General features: G+C 45.7%; 1 protein-coding gene across 1 annotated transcript in view; it reads right to left on the bottom strand.

Moving 5' to 3' along the window:
• GRIN3A (glutamate ionotropic receptor NMDA type subunit 3A) overlaps positions 1-17,748 on the bottom strand; it is a 150,762-nt gene extending 133,014 nt beyond the window's left edge. The window contains exon 1 of the mRNA XM_060237134.1: positions 16,927-17,748. Within this exon, the coding sequence (XP_060093117.1) occupies positions 16,927-17,688 (762 nt within the window). The 5' untranslated portion in view covers positions 17,689-17,748. The remainder of the gene's footprint in view (positions 1-16,926) is intronic.
• Between the last annotated feature and the right edge of the window lie 869 nt (positions 17,749-18,617).

Here is an 18,617-nt window from a genome sequence, read left to right as displayed (position 1 = left end):
CTCCCCCCCTCCCCAAGCCTTGCTAGCTTTGAAGCATTGAAAAGGCAGCTTCCAACAGCCATCCACTTTGAGCTGACAGCTGTAGCTGCAAAATGTTTATTGGCTAGGTTAAGGGTTCACCGAGGAAGTTGGGGAAATGGAACACAGAGAGCTGCTCTTTTTTTCTGAGATTATCAGTAGTTGCTCGGCTGGCCCATCAAAAGACGAAGCAGTTCCAGATCACTATCTGTTAACTTTAGCAGGGAAACAGAGTGGAATTCACAGGAACCAAAGATGTTTCAGTGCCCGAGGCAAAAAAAAAAGCCCTGAATGGCATCCAGTAAATATATAATAATAAACCAATAAAGGTCAATTTTCTGTTACTGAAATGCCACAAAACTCACTTGGCTATTGAAAAAGCTGGCCCTTAAATTTCAGCTTGCAGAAGAGGTTGACTAGACTGGGGGCTGATAACACACTATGGAAGACAAAGGATAGGCCTGATATCCCCACTCCCTGTCCTATGTAACAGGTGAGTCATGGGTTTTCCTCAATTCTGGGGGATGCATTACCCAATTTGGATTGTGACTATGCCACATCTGAAGAATGTGCTTCAGACTCCCCTTCCCCACACCATTTTCCCCACCTCCAAGGATCCTATTCAGCTCACTGTGGAAACCCACATATACATTTGTGGATTTCCCCAGCAGACCAAGAAGACACACTGGGACTGAAAAAGTGGATGAGGGAGGAAGGCTGAAGCCTCTTCTTCTCCATGTGCCACAATCACCATCCAAATGATGTACTGCTTGCACATATATTGAGAAGAGCCCACAAATCATGTGTGACTGTTACACACGACACAGAGCGGGGACCTGTATTTTCCACCAAGTATGAGTCAGTCCCATTAGGTTGCCAGCTGACCAGGAAAAACATCAGACTGCCCTGTTCTTTCACATTCAGTGTCAGCTTGATGTGCAGAAATCACAGTAAAGCTGTACACTGTATAGAGATAACCATCATCACTTTCTAAGATACTGCAGATCAAACCAATGATAAAGCCATAACCACAGGAGGTAGTTCAAAAGCTGTCAATGTAATGTCTGTATTCTGGTCAACTCATTTATTGTTATTACTATGTCAATATTATTAACATTTATCATTGTAAGTGCAGCAGTTACCAAAGTAACCTTACAAGTCTCCTACAAGGTAGGTAAGCCTTATTAATCTCATATTGCAGATGGAGGGGGGGATGGTTCTAAGGCTGCAAAAATAGCAGCATGTTCAGGATCATACAGTAAGTCTATGGCTGAGGTGATAACTGCTCAGTTATCCCAAAGAAGCCTTACTCAGAGTACAAATGCATGACCACAAAGGAAGTCCTGCATTCCCTTATTTGGTGAAATCATTGCTTTAATGCATCTAGGAACTGCAGTTGTGTGTTACTGATCGGACCAAAAATGGATTGAGTTGGAGGGGGAGGTTCAATTGTGTATTCCACAATGCAAATTGATACAATGTGTGGAAAATTAAATGTGTGTAGCTGCTGTACCCAATATCGTGGAGACTTTAATACAGAGAGTCCACTTGTGTCACTGCTTCTTCAGATGCTATGCCCTGTTTCGCTGGACTTTTCCAGTTGGCTGCTAATGACAGCCTGTAGCAGACTGAGTAACTAAAGAAGGGCCATGGTTGACTGGTAGAGCATGAGCTTTGCATGGAGAAGGTCCCAGGTTTGATTGCTAGTATTTCTAGTCAAAGAATCTCAGGAGGGAGGTAATGGGAATGACATGTCTCTGCCTAAGGCCCTGGAGATCTGCTGCAGTAGCTGGATCAATAATATGACTCAAACTGGGGGACCTTTTGGGTGAGTTCACATGAATTGAATGTCTGGAGAAGATGGGAGAGAAGGATTTGACCCTGCAGCTCACCCACCTTTACAAGTCACAGACGAGGGGTGCAGTGTTGCACTCTACAAGCATCAGAATGGTTTGGTTATCCAGATGATCTAAACATTTAACACACATTAAAAATGGAGTGCAATTGAACATGTAGTCATGTGTTTCTTATTCCACATGAATTGAATTGTAAAAGTGCCTCAAATAGCATTTCATACATGAGCTATTGGGTTCTCTTCTGTTATGAAATTCTAAATCAAGAAGAAAGTAGGCCCATCAGAGATTATATGAGGCCACAGTTTAAAATTTTAAAACAAGCAAACAAAAACCACCTAAGAGAACATAAGAACATAAGGCCAATGGCCCATCCAGTCCAACAGTCTTTCACACAGTGGCCAGCCCTCCCCCACAGGTGCCAACAGAAGGTCCACCAGTGGAGCTAGAAGACTAGAAGCCCTCCCACTGTTGCCCCCCTCCCCCCCCAAAACACCAAGAATATAGAGCATCACTGCCCCAGACAGAGTTCCATCTATACCTTGTGGCTAATAGCCACTGATGGACCTCTGCTCCATATGTTGATCCAATCCCCTTTTGAAGCTGCCTATGTTTATAGCTGGCACCACTTCCTGCGGCACCTCTTTCCCGAAAACATTTGTTTAGAAATGTCAAGAAATTAATCTGGATTGTTTTCCAATGATGTTGTGTTTAACTCAAATGTTGGCTTTTCTGCATGAGACTATGAGAAAAATGTCAAAGCATTCTCTTGCTAAACAAGCTGCATGCCAGAAGCTCATTAAATTAATGACCCAAAGCTGACACCTGTACATATTTTAGGAGCTCTACCCATATTACCCATCTCTGCCTTGTCCTCTACTCCCACAAAGTAGAAAGTGGGAAAGGAGAACGAGGTAGAGAAAGAGATTCTTTCTATTGACTTCCTGGCTACCTATGTGCTAGCTAGCTGGCAAACTGGTATAGCAATAGCTACAGCAAAGAATGTGTGTGGGAGTTATGAGGGAGGGACATTCTTCTCTGGCTTAGATTGCAATGCCAAATAGACAGGTGTTAAGCTCCATTTTGGATTGAAGGTAAGCATTTGCTAAAGCTTGGATTCCTAATCCCAGGTGTACAGTTTTGGCACCAACTTTTAAATATTGTCCATGGATGGATGGAAACTGCCATTGAGAGTCAGCCAATTTATGGCAATCCTGTAGAGTTTTTAAGGCAGGAGATATTCAGAGTTGGTTTGTTATTGCCAGCATCTGTGTCACAACCCTGGACTTGCCTGGTGGTCTCCCATCCAAATACTAATCAGGGCTGAACCTGCTTAGCTACTGAAACTGGATGAGATTGGACATTCAGGTCAGGGCAGAAAAAATAAAGTAAAATACTGTCCATGGCAGAAATGCAACTAAAAGATCTGTTCATAAAGCCATAGCACCCTTTTTTATAGTCTCAGCTTTAGATACGATGCCACCTAATGTGTGGAAAGACCCTGAACTCCTTGGTTTCCTATGTGCTTTGCCCTACATGCAGTGACTTGGGGTCAGGTCATGGCAGAGTGATATAGTATCTGTATCACATGCAGAAGGCCTCAGATTCAATGGCTGGCATTTCCACTCAAAAAGATTCAGGTAGTATTGTGAAAAACGTTTGCCTCCAACCCTGGAGGGTCCATGCTGCTAAGACCAGACAGTACTGACCATGGTAGATGAACAATCTGCTCGTTATAAATTGGCAAAAATATATTCTGAGGTTTCAAATGAATATTGGAAATGTGAAAAGCATGTGGGTAGCTTTTATCATATGTGGTGGACACGAAAACTGTACAGATTTATTGGGCGAAAGTGCATGAATTTTTACAAAAAGTTTTAAAGATCACTATTAAACCTGAATTATTTTTGTTAAATATGATGGCTCAAATAACCAATAAGAATTGTAAATATCTGATAATTCATATCGGAACTGCAGCTAGAATAATTTTTTTACAAGCATTGGAAAAAGAGAGAAATACCAACTATAGAAGAACTTGTTCAGAAGATACTAGAAACAGCTGAAATGGACATATTGACAGACATTTTAAAGGATAAATCCAAACAAGAAGCATTGTAGAGATGGACTCCTCTTTATGAATGGATAAAGAAGAGATGAATACAGAAATTTTTAGAACTTTGATATAACATTGATGCCAGTTAGAAAGTAATATTAAACTGTAAGTTAAAAGAAGTTGTTTTCTTTGTATGTAATGTTGAAGTTTACCACTTAGGAGTTAAAAGCGAATGAAGACAATTTTTATTACAAGAAGCGTGATATAAGTTCTTATTCCTCCTTCTCCCCTTCCTTCCCCCTCTCCCCTCCCCAATCCCTTCCTTTATACTTTTACAATAAAAATTCTTTGAACACAACAATCCAGCTCATTAGAAGGCATCTGTGACAGTACACAAATCAATGGTTAAAAGGTGATAATCCTAGATGTTCATTCTTGGTCACTGTCTTCCACCAGGTGACATTGCCCTTTGCCTCTTGTTCCCCCCTCCCTGAAAGCTTGAGAGCCTAGCAATGTAACATCTATACTAGAAGTAAGAGAAAGTGACTTTAAATTAATTGAAGGGATGCTATTTGGGCACAGAATCTGTGATGTTCTAATGGAGTTCTTAAAATACACACTGTGGTGTCATCTGAACATTCAGTGCTTCTGAAGATTGCATCGCTATCCGGCTTTATATTTGGGGGATAGCCGTTAAGTGCTCCTTTAAGCTGAATTTCTCAGAATGTTAAGGGGATTGTGATGACTACATTTGGAGTTGCAGACAGGCTGAGCAATCCAAGGAAAGCCTTTCTCAAATAGCATTTTCTCTGGGTATAAAAGAATGAAGGAGAAACATTTTCCCAGGTAAATGATATACCAAGCCATATATTAGAAATTATTCATAAACAAAGCAAAGCTTGGTATATTCAATACTGGAAAACAGGAGATCCAGAAGCAAAGTGTACTTTTGTGCTGCCAACATAAAGTTCATTTCCTTGCAAGGAAGAATTAGTGGCTTCTGTACTAATTAGCTTGCCAAATAAAAACCCAGATAGCTCAGACATTACTGGAGGATGGATTCTATATAACGTAAATGAGTGAAGCTTAATAGCAACTAGAAAAGCACAAGTGAATTATTGAGAGTTTGTTGGTTGGCTTCCAGGATGCTGGCAGCATATGTTGGGTACACTGTAGGACCAAGAAATGAGAGAACTTGACATCTAGACCAAGGGATGGGAATCATACTGCACATCCTAAAGAAGATAAAGAAGACCCTGCTCTATTCTAACGTTTGGATTCCCGCTCCACATCCAGAAAGGAACTTGGTTGAAAATGGTTATATAACATTATTTTAAATGGCTAAAAAAGGTTAAACTTTTGAAAAACTGTAGAGGGTGCATGAATGTGAATGTTTGTAGTTTCTGTGGATTTGTATAAGCTTGGGAAAAGCAGCCAGTGAAACAGGACCTGAATATTGGTTTTGTCTGTTGCTGGGGGTACATTGTGAATGGATTTGAAATATACACATCTTTGAATAACTGCACTGGCACCAGTAAATTGCATGTGAAGATAGTGAACTGTATTCAGCTTCAAGACTATAGAGTCTCAGTGCTTTTCATATTCATGCGTATTGGATTTTCCAATGAAAAATTTATTGAAAGCATTTTGAAACTTTATTATAAAGACTATTTATTTGTTCACAACAGACTCGAGAGGGTTTTTTTGGCCACAGAGCCTTAGGGCTTGTCTCCTGCTTTCCATTCCATGCAACTCTTCAGGGACTGCTGTCCTCCAGGTGGTGGATGGAGATCTCCTGGGATTAGAAATGATCTCCAGGTGGCAGAGATTGGAAGGAAAATGGCTGCTCTGAAGGAAGGACTGTGTGGCATTATGCCTTGCTGAGGTCCCTCCCTTCCCAGATCCTGGCCTCCTCAGGCTACTCCCCCCAAATATCCAGGAATTTCCCAACTCAGAGCCAGCAACCCAACTGAGGAACTCGGGGGTGTTGGAAGTGGCTGCGCCAGGTCCTACTAACAATAAAACAACTCAGGAGCCTTTGTGTATTGGTGTGGATCCAACCTTAGGCTAAGGAGCCTTCTTCCAGCTTAAATAGGCTGCCTCCCATTGACTGTACTTAACTTGTTGAATAATAACATAAAAAACCTATTTGATTAATCAGTAAAACAACAGACAGAAACATCTTTAAAAAAAAAAAACTTATGTCAGCAGAGCATTTTCCCTTTGCCCAGGTTCAGGCTGCCACCAAAGCTCTCTGAGATGACTCTGTTTTGCACCTTGCTAGAAAGCCAGAAAAATAGAAAAACCCCTAACCTCTTCCAGGGAGCTGGTCCAGAGCCATACAGCAGCCACTGAAAGAGTTCAGACCGGAATGTTGTTGAAAATTCATAGATACAAGGGTTTCTGACAACAGCCCTTTCTGAGAACAACAAAGCTGCCACATGGGAGCCTGCAGGAAGAGATGGTCCTACAAGTATGTGGGTCCCAGGCCATCAAGGGCTTTAAAGTTGAGCACCAACAGCACCTTGAACTGAACCCAGAAACCAATCTGCAGCCTGTGAAGGGGCATCAGGAGTGACATGATCCAGCCTGCTAGCTCCTAATAACAAATGGTATTGTGCACCAGCTCCAGTTTCTGGATCATTAGGGTAGCCTCATGTAGACTGCATTACAGTAATCTAGCCTTGAGATTAATGAAGCATGGATAGTGGCTGGATCAGGCATCTGGTTGAAAGAGCCTGACTAAGAAAAAGCATGTTTCTCTGTCAAGGGCACCTCTTTCTCTCATAGAAGATAAGGATCCAGCAAGACTATCAAGCACTTAACAGTCTTTCAGTGAAAGCTGCACACCATCAGGGGTAGTGAAAGCATTCTCACATAAAGCAGTAGCCCTTCCAGCCAATATCCCTTTTGCATTTCATTCAGCACACACTATTTGCATTCAGCCACATGACCACTGACTGCATTCAGGCACTGGGTCAGGACAGAGACAGCAGCAGCTGGTGGCTTATTCAAAACAATATACTATAGGGTGTCCTGAGCATACTGATGATGATACACTCCAGAGCTTTGGGAAGTCTCATTTAAGAGCTTTACATAGATATTAAATAACATGGGAGATAGTACAGAGCCCCATGTTAGCTCCCAAAGGAATGATTCAGCTTCTTCCAGTGTCAGCTCCTGATGAAAAGGACTGGAATAATCTCAGCATTGCTCCTCCCAGACCAGGCAGGAGTGACCAAACTTGCTTAATGTAAGAGCCACATAGAATAAATGTCAGATGTTTGAGAGAGGCAAGACAAACGGATGGAAGGAAGGAAGATGGAAGGAGAGAGAGGTGGAAAGAAAGCAACTTTAACTTTAAATGCATTCTCCAAGCCACTGGCTGGTTTGGCTTGGAGAAGTGATTTAAAGAGACAAATGCCTTCTCCAAGCCAGCTGATAGAGTAGGTGGGGCTTCAAGAGCTACACAATATATGTGAAAGAGCCACGTGTTTGGCTACCCCTGTCCCAGACCCATCTTACCTTTTGGGGTCCTGGGGGGGGGGGCGGATAGAGGACACTGCACAAAACCCAAGGCTGGGTGCACCTGCACATGGCTTGTTCAGGCCAGGAGTTGCCTTCCCTGATTGGATGTAGCTTACTTGCATTGGGATTTGCCTTCCCTGAGCTGGATGCAATTCACCTGATCTAGGAGCTACTGTCCCTGGGCCAGATGTATCCTTTGACCCTGGACTGGACTGTCCCAAGTGGGTGTGTATGGGAAAGCCCACCTGGATATTCCCTGATAGTCCTCGTGGCACAGTCAGGACCACAAGGACCACTTGGCTTAGCTTCTTCTGAGCTTCCAAAGATCCTCCAAGGCAGCAGTCACCAAGAACTTCCCACCCCTGTCCCACCTACTTGTCCCTCCATGTATAGGGTTGCCAGTTCTCGGCTGGGGAATACCTGGAGATTTTGTGGGTGGAGTCTGAGGAGGACAGGGTTTGAGGAGGGGAGGGACTTCATTGGGGTAGAATGCCATTGAGTATACCTTCCAAAGTGGCCATTTTCTCCACGTGAATTCATCTCTGTTGCCTGGAGATCAGTGGTAATCCCAGGAGATCTCCAGCCATCACTTGAAGGTTGGCAGCCCTAACCATATATCTGTCTTGACATGACTCGGAATTGGCCAATGGGAAAGAAACAACCAATACTTCTCAGGAGGCTGGAGTTAGACTTGGCTCATAAGTTACATCAGCGGCATATTTGCTACTGTGGTTGCTTCACACACTGCTCTGATATCATAAGAACATCACAATCCTGTGGGAAGAGCTGACAATGCAGTTACTGGTGCCAAGGTGATGGGTAGAACACATGCATCACTGGATAGTATGTGCCTCTTGTGTGGACAAGAAAACCCAGGAATCTCCAGAGATGTGTGGATCCAGCCATTGTCTGTGCAGCTCAGCTTGATTCTTTGCCTCTTTACTCAGGAGTCCCATTGAATTCCATAAGGCTTACTCCCCAGTAGGCTTGTGCAGGATTGGCATCCATGGCTTTGTTTCCTGTATTGTATCTGGGGCAGATTTCTTCCTTGCATGAGAGTATGCTACTGTATACAGTCAGAAAGTCTCCGGATGTAGCACCAAACCCTCCTCTCCCTAACAATTACTTGTCAGAGCTTCAAAGTGACATGTGCTGTTATCAAGGAAAATCCAGGCTGCCTTTGCCAAACGATTGCTTCAAATTGCTGCATTTTCTTTCGAGTTATGATTTATTCTTTCCAAATGGCCATCATGAAGTAAGCAGCCGTCCCTGGTAATAACAATGTTTGGATTTATTGTCACCAGACATTAGCAAATAAATCTTGAGGAGGGTGGGTACAGCGGGGGGGGGGGGGGAATCAAGCCATTCTATCAGATTGTTCCTGTTTGACATTACCCTGATGTGTCGAGTGTTTACATGAAGGGCAGGTGTGACAGAAGCTTCTTTTTAATCTAAATTCATGACTGAATATATACCATCCCTGCCTTTGTTATATTTTTAGTGGTATCAACCTTTGGAAAAAAGCTACAGTATTTTTCTGGCATCTCCCAGGATATCTCAATGGTCATACATTCAGGTTGCATTGCCAGTATCCAGATGGGGCCAGGAGATCTCCCAGAATGTAAGAAGAGAAGAGATTGGATTTATACCCCACCATTCACTCAGAGTCTCAGAGTGGTTTACAATCTCCTTTATTGTTCCCTCCCCACAACAGACACTCTGTGAGGTAGGTGGGGCTGAGAGAGCTCTCCCAGAACTACTCTTGAGTAGAACAGCTTAGAAAGAGGTATGAGTGACCCAAGGTCATACCAGCAGCTGCATGTTGAGGAGTGGAGGAATCAAACCTGGTTCTTTCAGATAAGAGTCCGCATGCTTAATCACAACACCAAACAACTAATCTCCAGGCTACAGAGATCCTTGGAAAAAATGGCTTCTCTGGAGGGTGGAGTCTATGGCATTATATCCCATCGAGGTTCCTCTCTCCCAACCCCACCCTTCCCAGGCTCTGCCCCCAAATCACCAGGAATTTTCCAGCCCAGAGTTGTTGACCCTAAATTCAGGCCAGGGCTGTGCATTCTCTTCCTCCCAACTAAATTTTGTTATTCAGTACAATTTGATCACATCCAGGGTTTTTTTGTTTTGTTTTTAGCAGGAACACACAGGAATACAGTTCTCACTGGCTTGGTGTGGCCTAAAATGCCAATGAGTTCCTGCTGGCTTTTTCTACAAAAAAAGCCCTGATCACAGTCTCTCACCAATGAACTCAAAGCAGTGTACACAGCTCTCCATTCTGCAATATTCTGGGAGGATGGGCTGACCAGCCTAAAGTCACCTAGCCAGCTGCATGGCAGAGTGGGGAATCTGAACCCAGGAGGGCTCCATCATCTGTTATTCTCACTACTACACTATGCTGGCTATGTTGTGTACATTCTGTATGCAATGTATGACTCATACCAGCTTAACACATTAGCATCTTGCTTGAGTTGCATAATATATTCTAGACAGTTCCAATAAGAAAACCAGAAATTATTCTGTTGAACTATGTAGAAATGGTTCATCTATCAGAAATTGATGTTAAATTTCTTAGCCTCTGCAAGAATAGTGCTTCTATGCTATTGGAAATCCCACGTACCTAGCAAAGGGGAACGATTATTGAAAATGGGGGATGCAATGAAAATGGTAGCATACAACAAAAATGGTAAAGTTAATAGCACTGCTGGATTCTACAACATATGGATGTGAGCTGATGACCATTGCTTTAAGACTAGCAGAAGGAAGTGACTTTATGAGGGTTTATTTCTTAGGTGTGTTGTAAAACAGTATGTTGTGCTTAAAAATATATGAAGTGATAAGTTTACTTTTTGGCCATAGCAAAACAAAATAAAAACATTCTGTTTCTGGCAGAAGTTGGCCAGCTGTGGAGTTTTACGTAGACCTCTGAAGCTTTGTTTCCTGATCAGCACAAATATTATTCAGTGAGCTTAATGGAAACTGCTTGCCAGGAATTCCCAAGCAAGTTGCACAGCTATAGGAGCCAATATTCTACCATCACAATTGTTTGGGGGATGTTCAGTCATAGGGCTGGGCTTATGCACAAACTAAGCAAGCACCTATTTATGGCCTCTGATTAAGAGAATCCTATAAATGCAAAACAGAAAACAACAACTAAAAATGCCACTTTTTGTAATCTTATGGAGCTTCTTAAACTTGACCAAGTATGTGGCCTTAGTGGGAGCAAGCCAAAGCAGGTCTACTCAGAAGTATCACCCATTTTCAACAGGCCTTTGAGATCTAACCGGGAGAGAGCTGCCACCCTACATCATTATAGAGTACCATATGATCACCGCTTATATTATATTGTAGTGACACAGCACCATGAAATGAAATGTTTTTTTTGAATAATTTTAAACTGTAGTTATTTTTTATTGGTTTTTAATTTGTAAAAATGAATGTTGCTAGCCGCCCTGAGTCCACTTGTGGAGAGGGCGGGATAGAAATTTAAATAAATAAATAAATAAATTTTATTCAGTGGAACTTACTCCCTGGAATATGTTCTGAGGCTGTTGCAGCCAAAATGCCTGTGAGCCGAACCAGATATGGGTCTGATTCAGGGATGCCACTGCCACTATAAAGCTTAAGAAGAAGAAGAAGAAGACATCTTTGGATTTATATCCCACTCTCCACTCTGAATCTCAGTGTCTCAGAGTGGCTCACAATCTTCTTTATCTTCCTCCCCCACAACAGAAACCCTGTGAAGTGGGTGGGGTGAGAGAGCTCTCGCAGCAGCTGCCCTTTCAAGGACAATCTCTGCCAGAGCTATGGCTGACCCAAGGCCATTCCTGCAGCTGCAAGTGGAGGAGTGGGGAATCAAACTTGGTTCTCCCAGATAAGAGTCCACACACTTAACCACTACACCAAACTGGCTCTCTCTCTCTCAAAAAAGGTGCAACAGGATATGTTCTTGTTCTCTCCTGTACGTTTTCAAATGCTGCACCACTAGGGAGAGCCAGTTTGGTGTAGTGGTTAAGTGTGTGAACTCTTATCTGGGAGAACCGGGTTTGATTCCCCACTCCTCCACTTGCACCTGCTGGAATGGCCTTGGGTCAGTCATAGCTCTGGCAGAGGTTGTCCTTGAAAGGGCAGCTGCTGTGAGAGCCCTCTCAGCCTCACCCACCTCACAGGGTGACTGTTGTGTGGGGAGAAGATACAGGAGATTGTGAGCCGCTCTGAGTCTCTGATTCAGAGAGAAGGGCGGGGTAAAAATCTGCAATTCGTCTTCTTCTTCTTCTAGGGGTGCTAGACCCCTTCGCTGGGCAAAGGGTCTCCTGTTTTCAGCCCCACTATTGGCCAGCTAGCCTGCGGTGGGGGGGGGATTACCCCACCAAAAGGGAGGAATGCTGAAAATTAACATGACATTCCTATGGGACCCAGAAACGATGTAGGTACATCAGGGATGCTACTCTGATTTTTGGGCAAAACTCTATGGTAGAAGCTAATTCTACCATAGAGTTTTGCCCCAAAACCAGAGCATTCCCCCCCCACACAAATGTACCTACATCACTTCTGGGTCATGTAGGAAGACACATTAATTTCAGGCATTCCTCTCCACTCCTGGTAAGTGTACTCCCCATCCCTTGCTTCTCCAAGGGACCTGGTAACCCTATACAACACTAGGACTGCCAGCTCTGGCTTGGGAAATACCTGGAGACTTTGCAGGTGGAGCCTAGGGAGTACAGGGTCTGGGGAGGGTCCCCAGCAGGGTACAAAGAGTCCACTTCCAAAACAGCCATTTTCTCCAGGGGAACCGGAGAAAATATCTGGAGATAACTTGTAATAGAGGAAGATCTCCAGTCCCCACTTGGAAGTTGGCAACCCTATGCAATACCTACAGTAGAGGGAGGATTTTGGCACTTGAAGGGGTGTGTAGGGGAGACAAGAACACCCCACTATATCATGCTGTGAGGGCCCAATCTTGACAGCAGAACTTTAAAATCACTTGATCTTCCCTGGGTCAGACCTGGAGATGCCATCATGTCTTGTTTGACTGTTAAGGTCCCAGGGTGAAGCCCACTCATCCTCAATCTCTGCCATGCTCCACACACTCTAGAGTGCCAGAAGAAGCGCTGCATACCAATGTTCTGTAACACTTTCCATTTCTGCATCAATCATCCCCACTCAAGCAGAGAGCTACTCTGCAGTGCCAGTCAGACCAGCCCTGAATCGAAACTTTTGACAGTGATTATATACCAAGATAGTTTTCACTGCTGTCACCTTCAAGCAACCTTAGAAAAGTATTTTTGCCAGGAGTTTCCAGCCTCCAAGGAACAAAGGTCTGCTCCCCAGATGTCAGCTCCAATCAATACTCTGCCAGAGAGCTGGTGAACAAGCTAAAGCTGCAGTGTTGCAAGACTCCCTTCCTCCCTCTCCTGTCTCCAGACTGACTAATATGCTCAGATTACACACTGGAAAGATAGTAGCTACAAGGATATAGGGAGTATCTCCGGGTTTGTTCTTGTAATGAATCGGGACAGTTCTTCCCACATGAGCCACCTTCAGGTCTACTGAGATATTCATAGTTTCAGGTGGCTTTTTGTGTTGGTCTCCAGAAGAAGAGTAACTTCTTAAAGACCAATACAATTTCCAGAGTGTAAGCTTTCACAAGACAAATCTCTTTTACTCAGATCCCGTCATGAGAGAATTCATTTTGTCCCCCACTCAAAAGCCAGTTGCCCAAAGGGCTAGAGCTATTGCTGAGATGACCAGAGCCTTTCCTGCAGTAGCCCCAAGGTTGGAATGGAGCTTCTGAAAGATGAGATAGTGCGCCGTTTCACAAAGACTTACTGGTTTCTGCAGGCATTTGGACGTTTGTGCTGCTGGAAGAGGCTGGTTGGAGGCTGTCATTTTTTGCTGATCTGCTGGCCTTTTTATGTAATCGCTGTCAGATGTTTAATGCATATCGTTTGTTTTATTGCCATGTTTTAGCTAATTCACTAACCTCCCTGAATGGCTTAAACATTAGAAGACCATGTCCTGACCCCCTTAAGGATTACATGTTCACAGATGCAAACCTCTGTGTGCACATTGCTCGCTCAATGAAGAATAGCATGCAAACTGCACATGTGTGATTCCACAGTCCAGCCCCATCAGCAAGGGCTGTGCATATATAGCTTTAGATCAAGATGGACAGCCATGTTAGTCTGTCTGTAGTAATAGAAAAGAGCCAGTAGCACCTTCAAGACTAAAAAGTATCTTGGCAGGGTATGAGCTTTCATGAATGACTGCTCCCTTCTTCAGATACATATATAACATTGTTTACAAAACTGGCTATTTGGGAGGGCAAGTGCTGAGTAGAGAGCTTGGAGAGCTACAGCAAGCCATAGTAGACAGTGCAGAGCTCCAGCAGTCATTATTGGCATCACTGTATAAGGTAGACCCTTATATTATAGATCTCCTGTTGCTTCCTTATACATAATGACCTGGATCAGCAGGCTGACTTATGTCCTTAGATGACCTCTTAGTTTAGTACACATGCTGGCAGATTTGTTTCCAGTGTCCATTTTTGTACATTTTAACAGTCAACCCAATTGCCTCATCCCAGATTACTCAAACAAGGGGTGCATCAGCGACCAGCTTCATCAGGTTCTAAATATATAGTTCGAGTTTATTGTTGCCTGGCCAGCTCTTCCTCTGGACAGCACATAGAGGACAAAGAGAGGAAAGTCTATGCAGAACCACGAGAGGGCAAACCACATGCTGGCCTCATGAAAGAAACAATATGAACGACTTCAGTGCAAAGTAAGGTACTGTTTTTTTGTTTTGCTGTTTTTGTTTTGTACTGTTTTGCATTGCTCCTGGTGTCAAATGCATAGCCGCATGCAGAAATATTGCAAAACGTTTCATTCTTTCAATAAATTCAAGTCCAGTTCATAGTTATTCCAATGGTTTGGTTGCCTATGGGAAGCTCAACCACAGCTAAGTTGGTTGTTGTTTGCTGGGATTATTGCACACAGGGTTCAGCTCAGCCATAACAATCAGAGAAATACCTCCATGATGAATGTTTTCTCTGCCATGGCTGTAAGGGGCTTCAACCAGAAATCCTTGAAATGAAAAAAAAAATGCCTGGGTGGCACAGCCTGGGTTCACATGATTCGGAGTCCCATTAGCAACCATACTGCTGTGATATCTAATGTACTTAAAGCATATCTGCACATTATAAAGAATGAAATTTTCTACAATAATATATCTGCATGTAATGATGCATGGTCAAAAGGCATGGAAAATGGCATCATTTGGCTCAGGCAACCTAGAATCTTTAAAAAAAAAAAAAGGATCATTCTGTCTATTAAATTCCCATTTTGTCCTTCCCCCAAGAACCTCTGGGTGACAAACATAATCCCCCTCCCCCAATAAGCCTCTGAGGTAAGTCAGACTGAGAAGGAGTGACAAGGCCACGCAATGAACTTCATGGCAGAGTGATGGATTGAAGATGTTTATCTCCAGTTCTAATCTCACACACTAATGAGTGCACTACACCTGCTTCCTGTTTTCTATTTGTTGATATCTGGTGTGGAGATCAAATATGTCCAATATTACATCCCATTCATTTTTTTTCCACATCTCACAAGGAAATTTTGCATTTTTCTCCAGTAGCAGGACTGCTCAACACCAGATCGCTCTGACTGTGACACTCCCTTAGTTCCGCTTCTCTGCTGTATATCTATTAGGGATAGACTTGATGGGACTGGTAGCACATCTGTTCAACTGAGGACTCACTGAACTGAGTGAAGCCCACTGGTCCCACATCAACAGACTTAATACCTCTCCTCTCTTTTTTGGTGCCTGCTTGGGATTGCCAGTAGTGGTTATGTGGCAGGCTATTATGTCTGATAGACAAGGTGACTGACTTAATGGATCACAAGCCATGAACTGTAAAAAAGAAAATTAAAAAAAAAAACCACAAGTACAGTTTTTCTTTGAGCTTCCATGTGGACCCATGCATATGGATTTGTTAAACTGGGGGAGGGGAAGCTAAAAAGGATGTGAGGAAGAAATAACCAGTGCTCTATATAGAAGCTTGTATGTTGTCTTCTCTCCCTGACTCTTTGCCACTCCTCCACACACAAAATATATTCTTGAGGTCAGTTACTTGCAAATGTATCCTATCCTATGCATGTCTATTCAGGTATGTCCCACTGAGTACGGTGGAGTATAGTCATCACTAAATGTGCCTAGTGTTCTTGGTCCTTGAGTTCTTCATGGGGAAAATAATAGCTTTTTCTGACTTAAAGTGTCCTTTTTGGATTATAAAATGGTAAAACTTAAAAAATGGCTGTTCTCATCAATTCCTTGGGTCAAAGATATCTGAGTCAGATCTGTAATCTCTGGCTTGTTGCTCTACCATAGTTCTATATCCTAAATGCAAGCAAACTAACAAGCACAAAAACTTCTGGGAAAGTTCCTTGTTAAAGGATAGACCAAACCTGCTTTTTAAGTAATGGTGGAATCCTAAGAAGAGTTGCAGCCTTCTAAGCCCACTGACTTCAATAGATTTAGAAGGATGTAACTTTGTTTAGGATTGCCCTGTAAGACTGCAGTGATCATTGCTGTAAAAGTTATAAAATACTAACACAAATAATAATGCATCTGAATTTCACTCTCGCCCATATATCACTCTCTGTTTTTCTGTGTCTGTACCTGCAGAGAGACACATTCAGAGTTGACTGTATGAGCTACAACCAGTCTAACTTTCTTTAACCCATACATTAAATGATTCCTAGATAAATGGAATAGGAGATGAACAGATACTTTAAGGGAGATCCACGACGAGTTGTTTAAAAGTTTCATGAGTTTCAGAAACGACACAAGTGTCTTCAGCAGGCAGACACGTTCAGACCAAAGTTAAAACGAAATGGATCTATCAAGCGGTCTTGTTTGGGTTAGGTGGATTATCAGAATTCAAAGTTAAGTAAGCAAAAAGCCTGTCCTCTCATTCTCTGGAACCAGACCCGGAACAACAGTCACCCTGATTGCCAGCGTCTTGGCCAAGTGAAGCTAATCTCTTTAGTGGGTAGGAAATAGCAGAGGGAGAAAAGCTAGTGTAGCAAATGCCAACGCACAAGCGAGCGCTTTCCCTCCAACCTTTGTTTTTTTTAAAAAAAAATCGAGACGGGCTGCAAAGAGAGAATACTTGGACAGGGAGAAATACTGGAGTCGTCTTTGCCTACCAAAGCCTTGGGTTAGGCGGTGCGCTGTCCGTGGTGCTGATTCCGTCGAACCAAGCGCAAACTAAAGCAGACTCGCTTGAGCTCTCCAGTCTGCGCGGGAGCCTCTCCCCCACCCCTCCCTCGAAAGTCTTACATATTGATAGCGGCTCCCTCGAACAAGTTTCCTCCCCCAATCCCACGCAACCTCCACAGTGGCGCGACCCCCCAGGCGTGCTCCGACCGGGCTGGGCGCCCCCTCCCCGGTCCTTACCTGGCTCTTTCGGGGGAACTCGTTGAGCACGATGCTGATGACGGGGATGCGCAGAGCGGTGGCCACGAAGTCCATCTCTAGCATCTCGCTTCTGCTCTGCGGAAAAGCGAGGATGGCGGAGACCCCTTGGACCACCACCGTGTGGCAGATGCTCTGCAAGAAGGAGACCGGGTCGTTGCTCCAGGAGGCGCTGGGGGAAGAGAAGGGGAAGAGCGGGAGATCGCCCAGCCCGGCCTCGATGGCCATTACAACCTCCAGGGACAGATTGTAGGGCAGGAGCCCTTTGACGCGGTTGAGGTTCTCCACCGCCCCCAGGAGCGCCTCCCTGGGCAGCAAGGGCGGGAGCTCCCGGTCGCGACTCCCGTTGCCGACGAGGTTCCCGGCCTCCAAGTGCGCCCTGCTCCTCAGGCCGGTCCCGATCCTCCACCTCCCCTGCCATCCGGAGCCTTTCCAGCCCGTCGTCCCAGGCGTCTGCAGCAACGCTTCGGGGCCGCCCCCAGCAGTTGCTTCTCCCGCAGGGCTTCCCGCGAGCGGGATGTCATTGCGCGCCCCCCAGTCTCCGGCGCCCTCTCGCGAAGTGGTGGCAGCCCAAGGCTGCAGGTGCGCCGCCCCGATCCGGACCGTGTGCCCGATCCGCTTGAGGATCTGGCAGGGCTGCGGGTGGCAGGAGGAGCCGGGCACCCTGGCCAGCACCAGGGCGCAGGGGGGCAGGAGCAAGAGGCAGACCCTGCTCAGGAGCCACCACACGCTCAGCCTCCACATCACTGGAGAGCCAGGGGACCGACCGGCGCGCCCTGGAGAAGCCCGCTTCTCCCCGCCTGCCTTGCCGCCTCAGTTTCGTCCGCCGCCGCCGCCGCTAGGCGCTCCCAGCCATACAAGTGGAAGGGCTCCCCAGTCACTCCGGGCGCCTCCGGGGCTCCAAAAGCCGGCATCGGCCAGGGCACCGACGGGCAGCCGCCTGCCTTGCCTAGGCGAAGGCTCTGGAGCCCCGCCTCGAGATCCCTCGCCGCCGTCCGTCTTCACCACTCCCCCAACTCGCCCTGGGGCTCAGCAGCCGAGTCGCCAGAGCCACGCAGTAGTCCCCGGAGGGTCGCCACAGCCCGCCCGCGGGCACCGCGCCTTGGGGCTTCGAGGAGGGTCCAAGGGGGGGATCCGGCGGCGGCGGCTCTCCGGCTGTCCACTGGCGACGGCAGGGAGCGGGATCGCAGCCTCCCGAGCCGCCTCATCTCCCTTCTCCGACGACTTCCCGCTTCTTGGCGGGCTCGCTCCCTCCCCGGCACCTTCCCGTCCCGCTTGGGAGGCTCTTGGCGAAGAAGAGCCCGAAGTTGCCGAGCGGGAGGCTTGCCTGGGCTGAGCGAGCGGCAGCCGCTCGTTTGCTGCTTGCTGCTGTCCGAAGTGGCTCCGGTCGGTCGCTTGGCTGCGCTAAACTCCCACCGACTGGCTGCCAAAGGCGCCTTTGGAGAGGAGAAGCAGGTAGCCGCCGGAGTCGACGGGCGAGCTCGCCGCTCGGAATGCTGGGGGTTGTAGTTCCCTGGGAAAGCAAAGCACGGGTTGGGGGAAAGCCTGGGGGGGAGCCCGGGATTTCGGGAATTGCCGGGATCCCTGTTTGCAAGCCCTCAACTTTGCTTTTCCGTCGCGCCGTCGAAGTCTTCCCGGAGAGCAGACGGATCTGCACGAAGACCCTGTGCACC

Source organism: Heteronotia binoei, chromosome 4, assembly GCF_032191835.1.
Source record: "Heteronotia binoei isolate CCM8104 ecotype False Entrance Well chromosome 4, APGP_CSIRO_Hbin_v1, whole genome shotgun sequence".
Lineage (NCBI taxonomy): Eukaryota > Metazoa > Chordata > Lepidosauria > Squamata > Gekkonidae > Heteronotia > Heteronotia binoei.
This window is presented reverse-complemented; position numbering and strand designations above follow the sequence as displayed.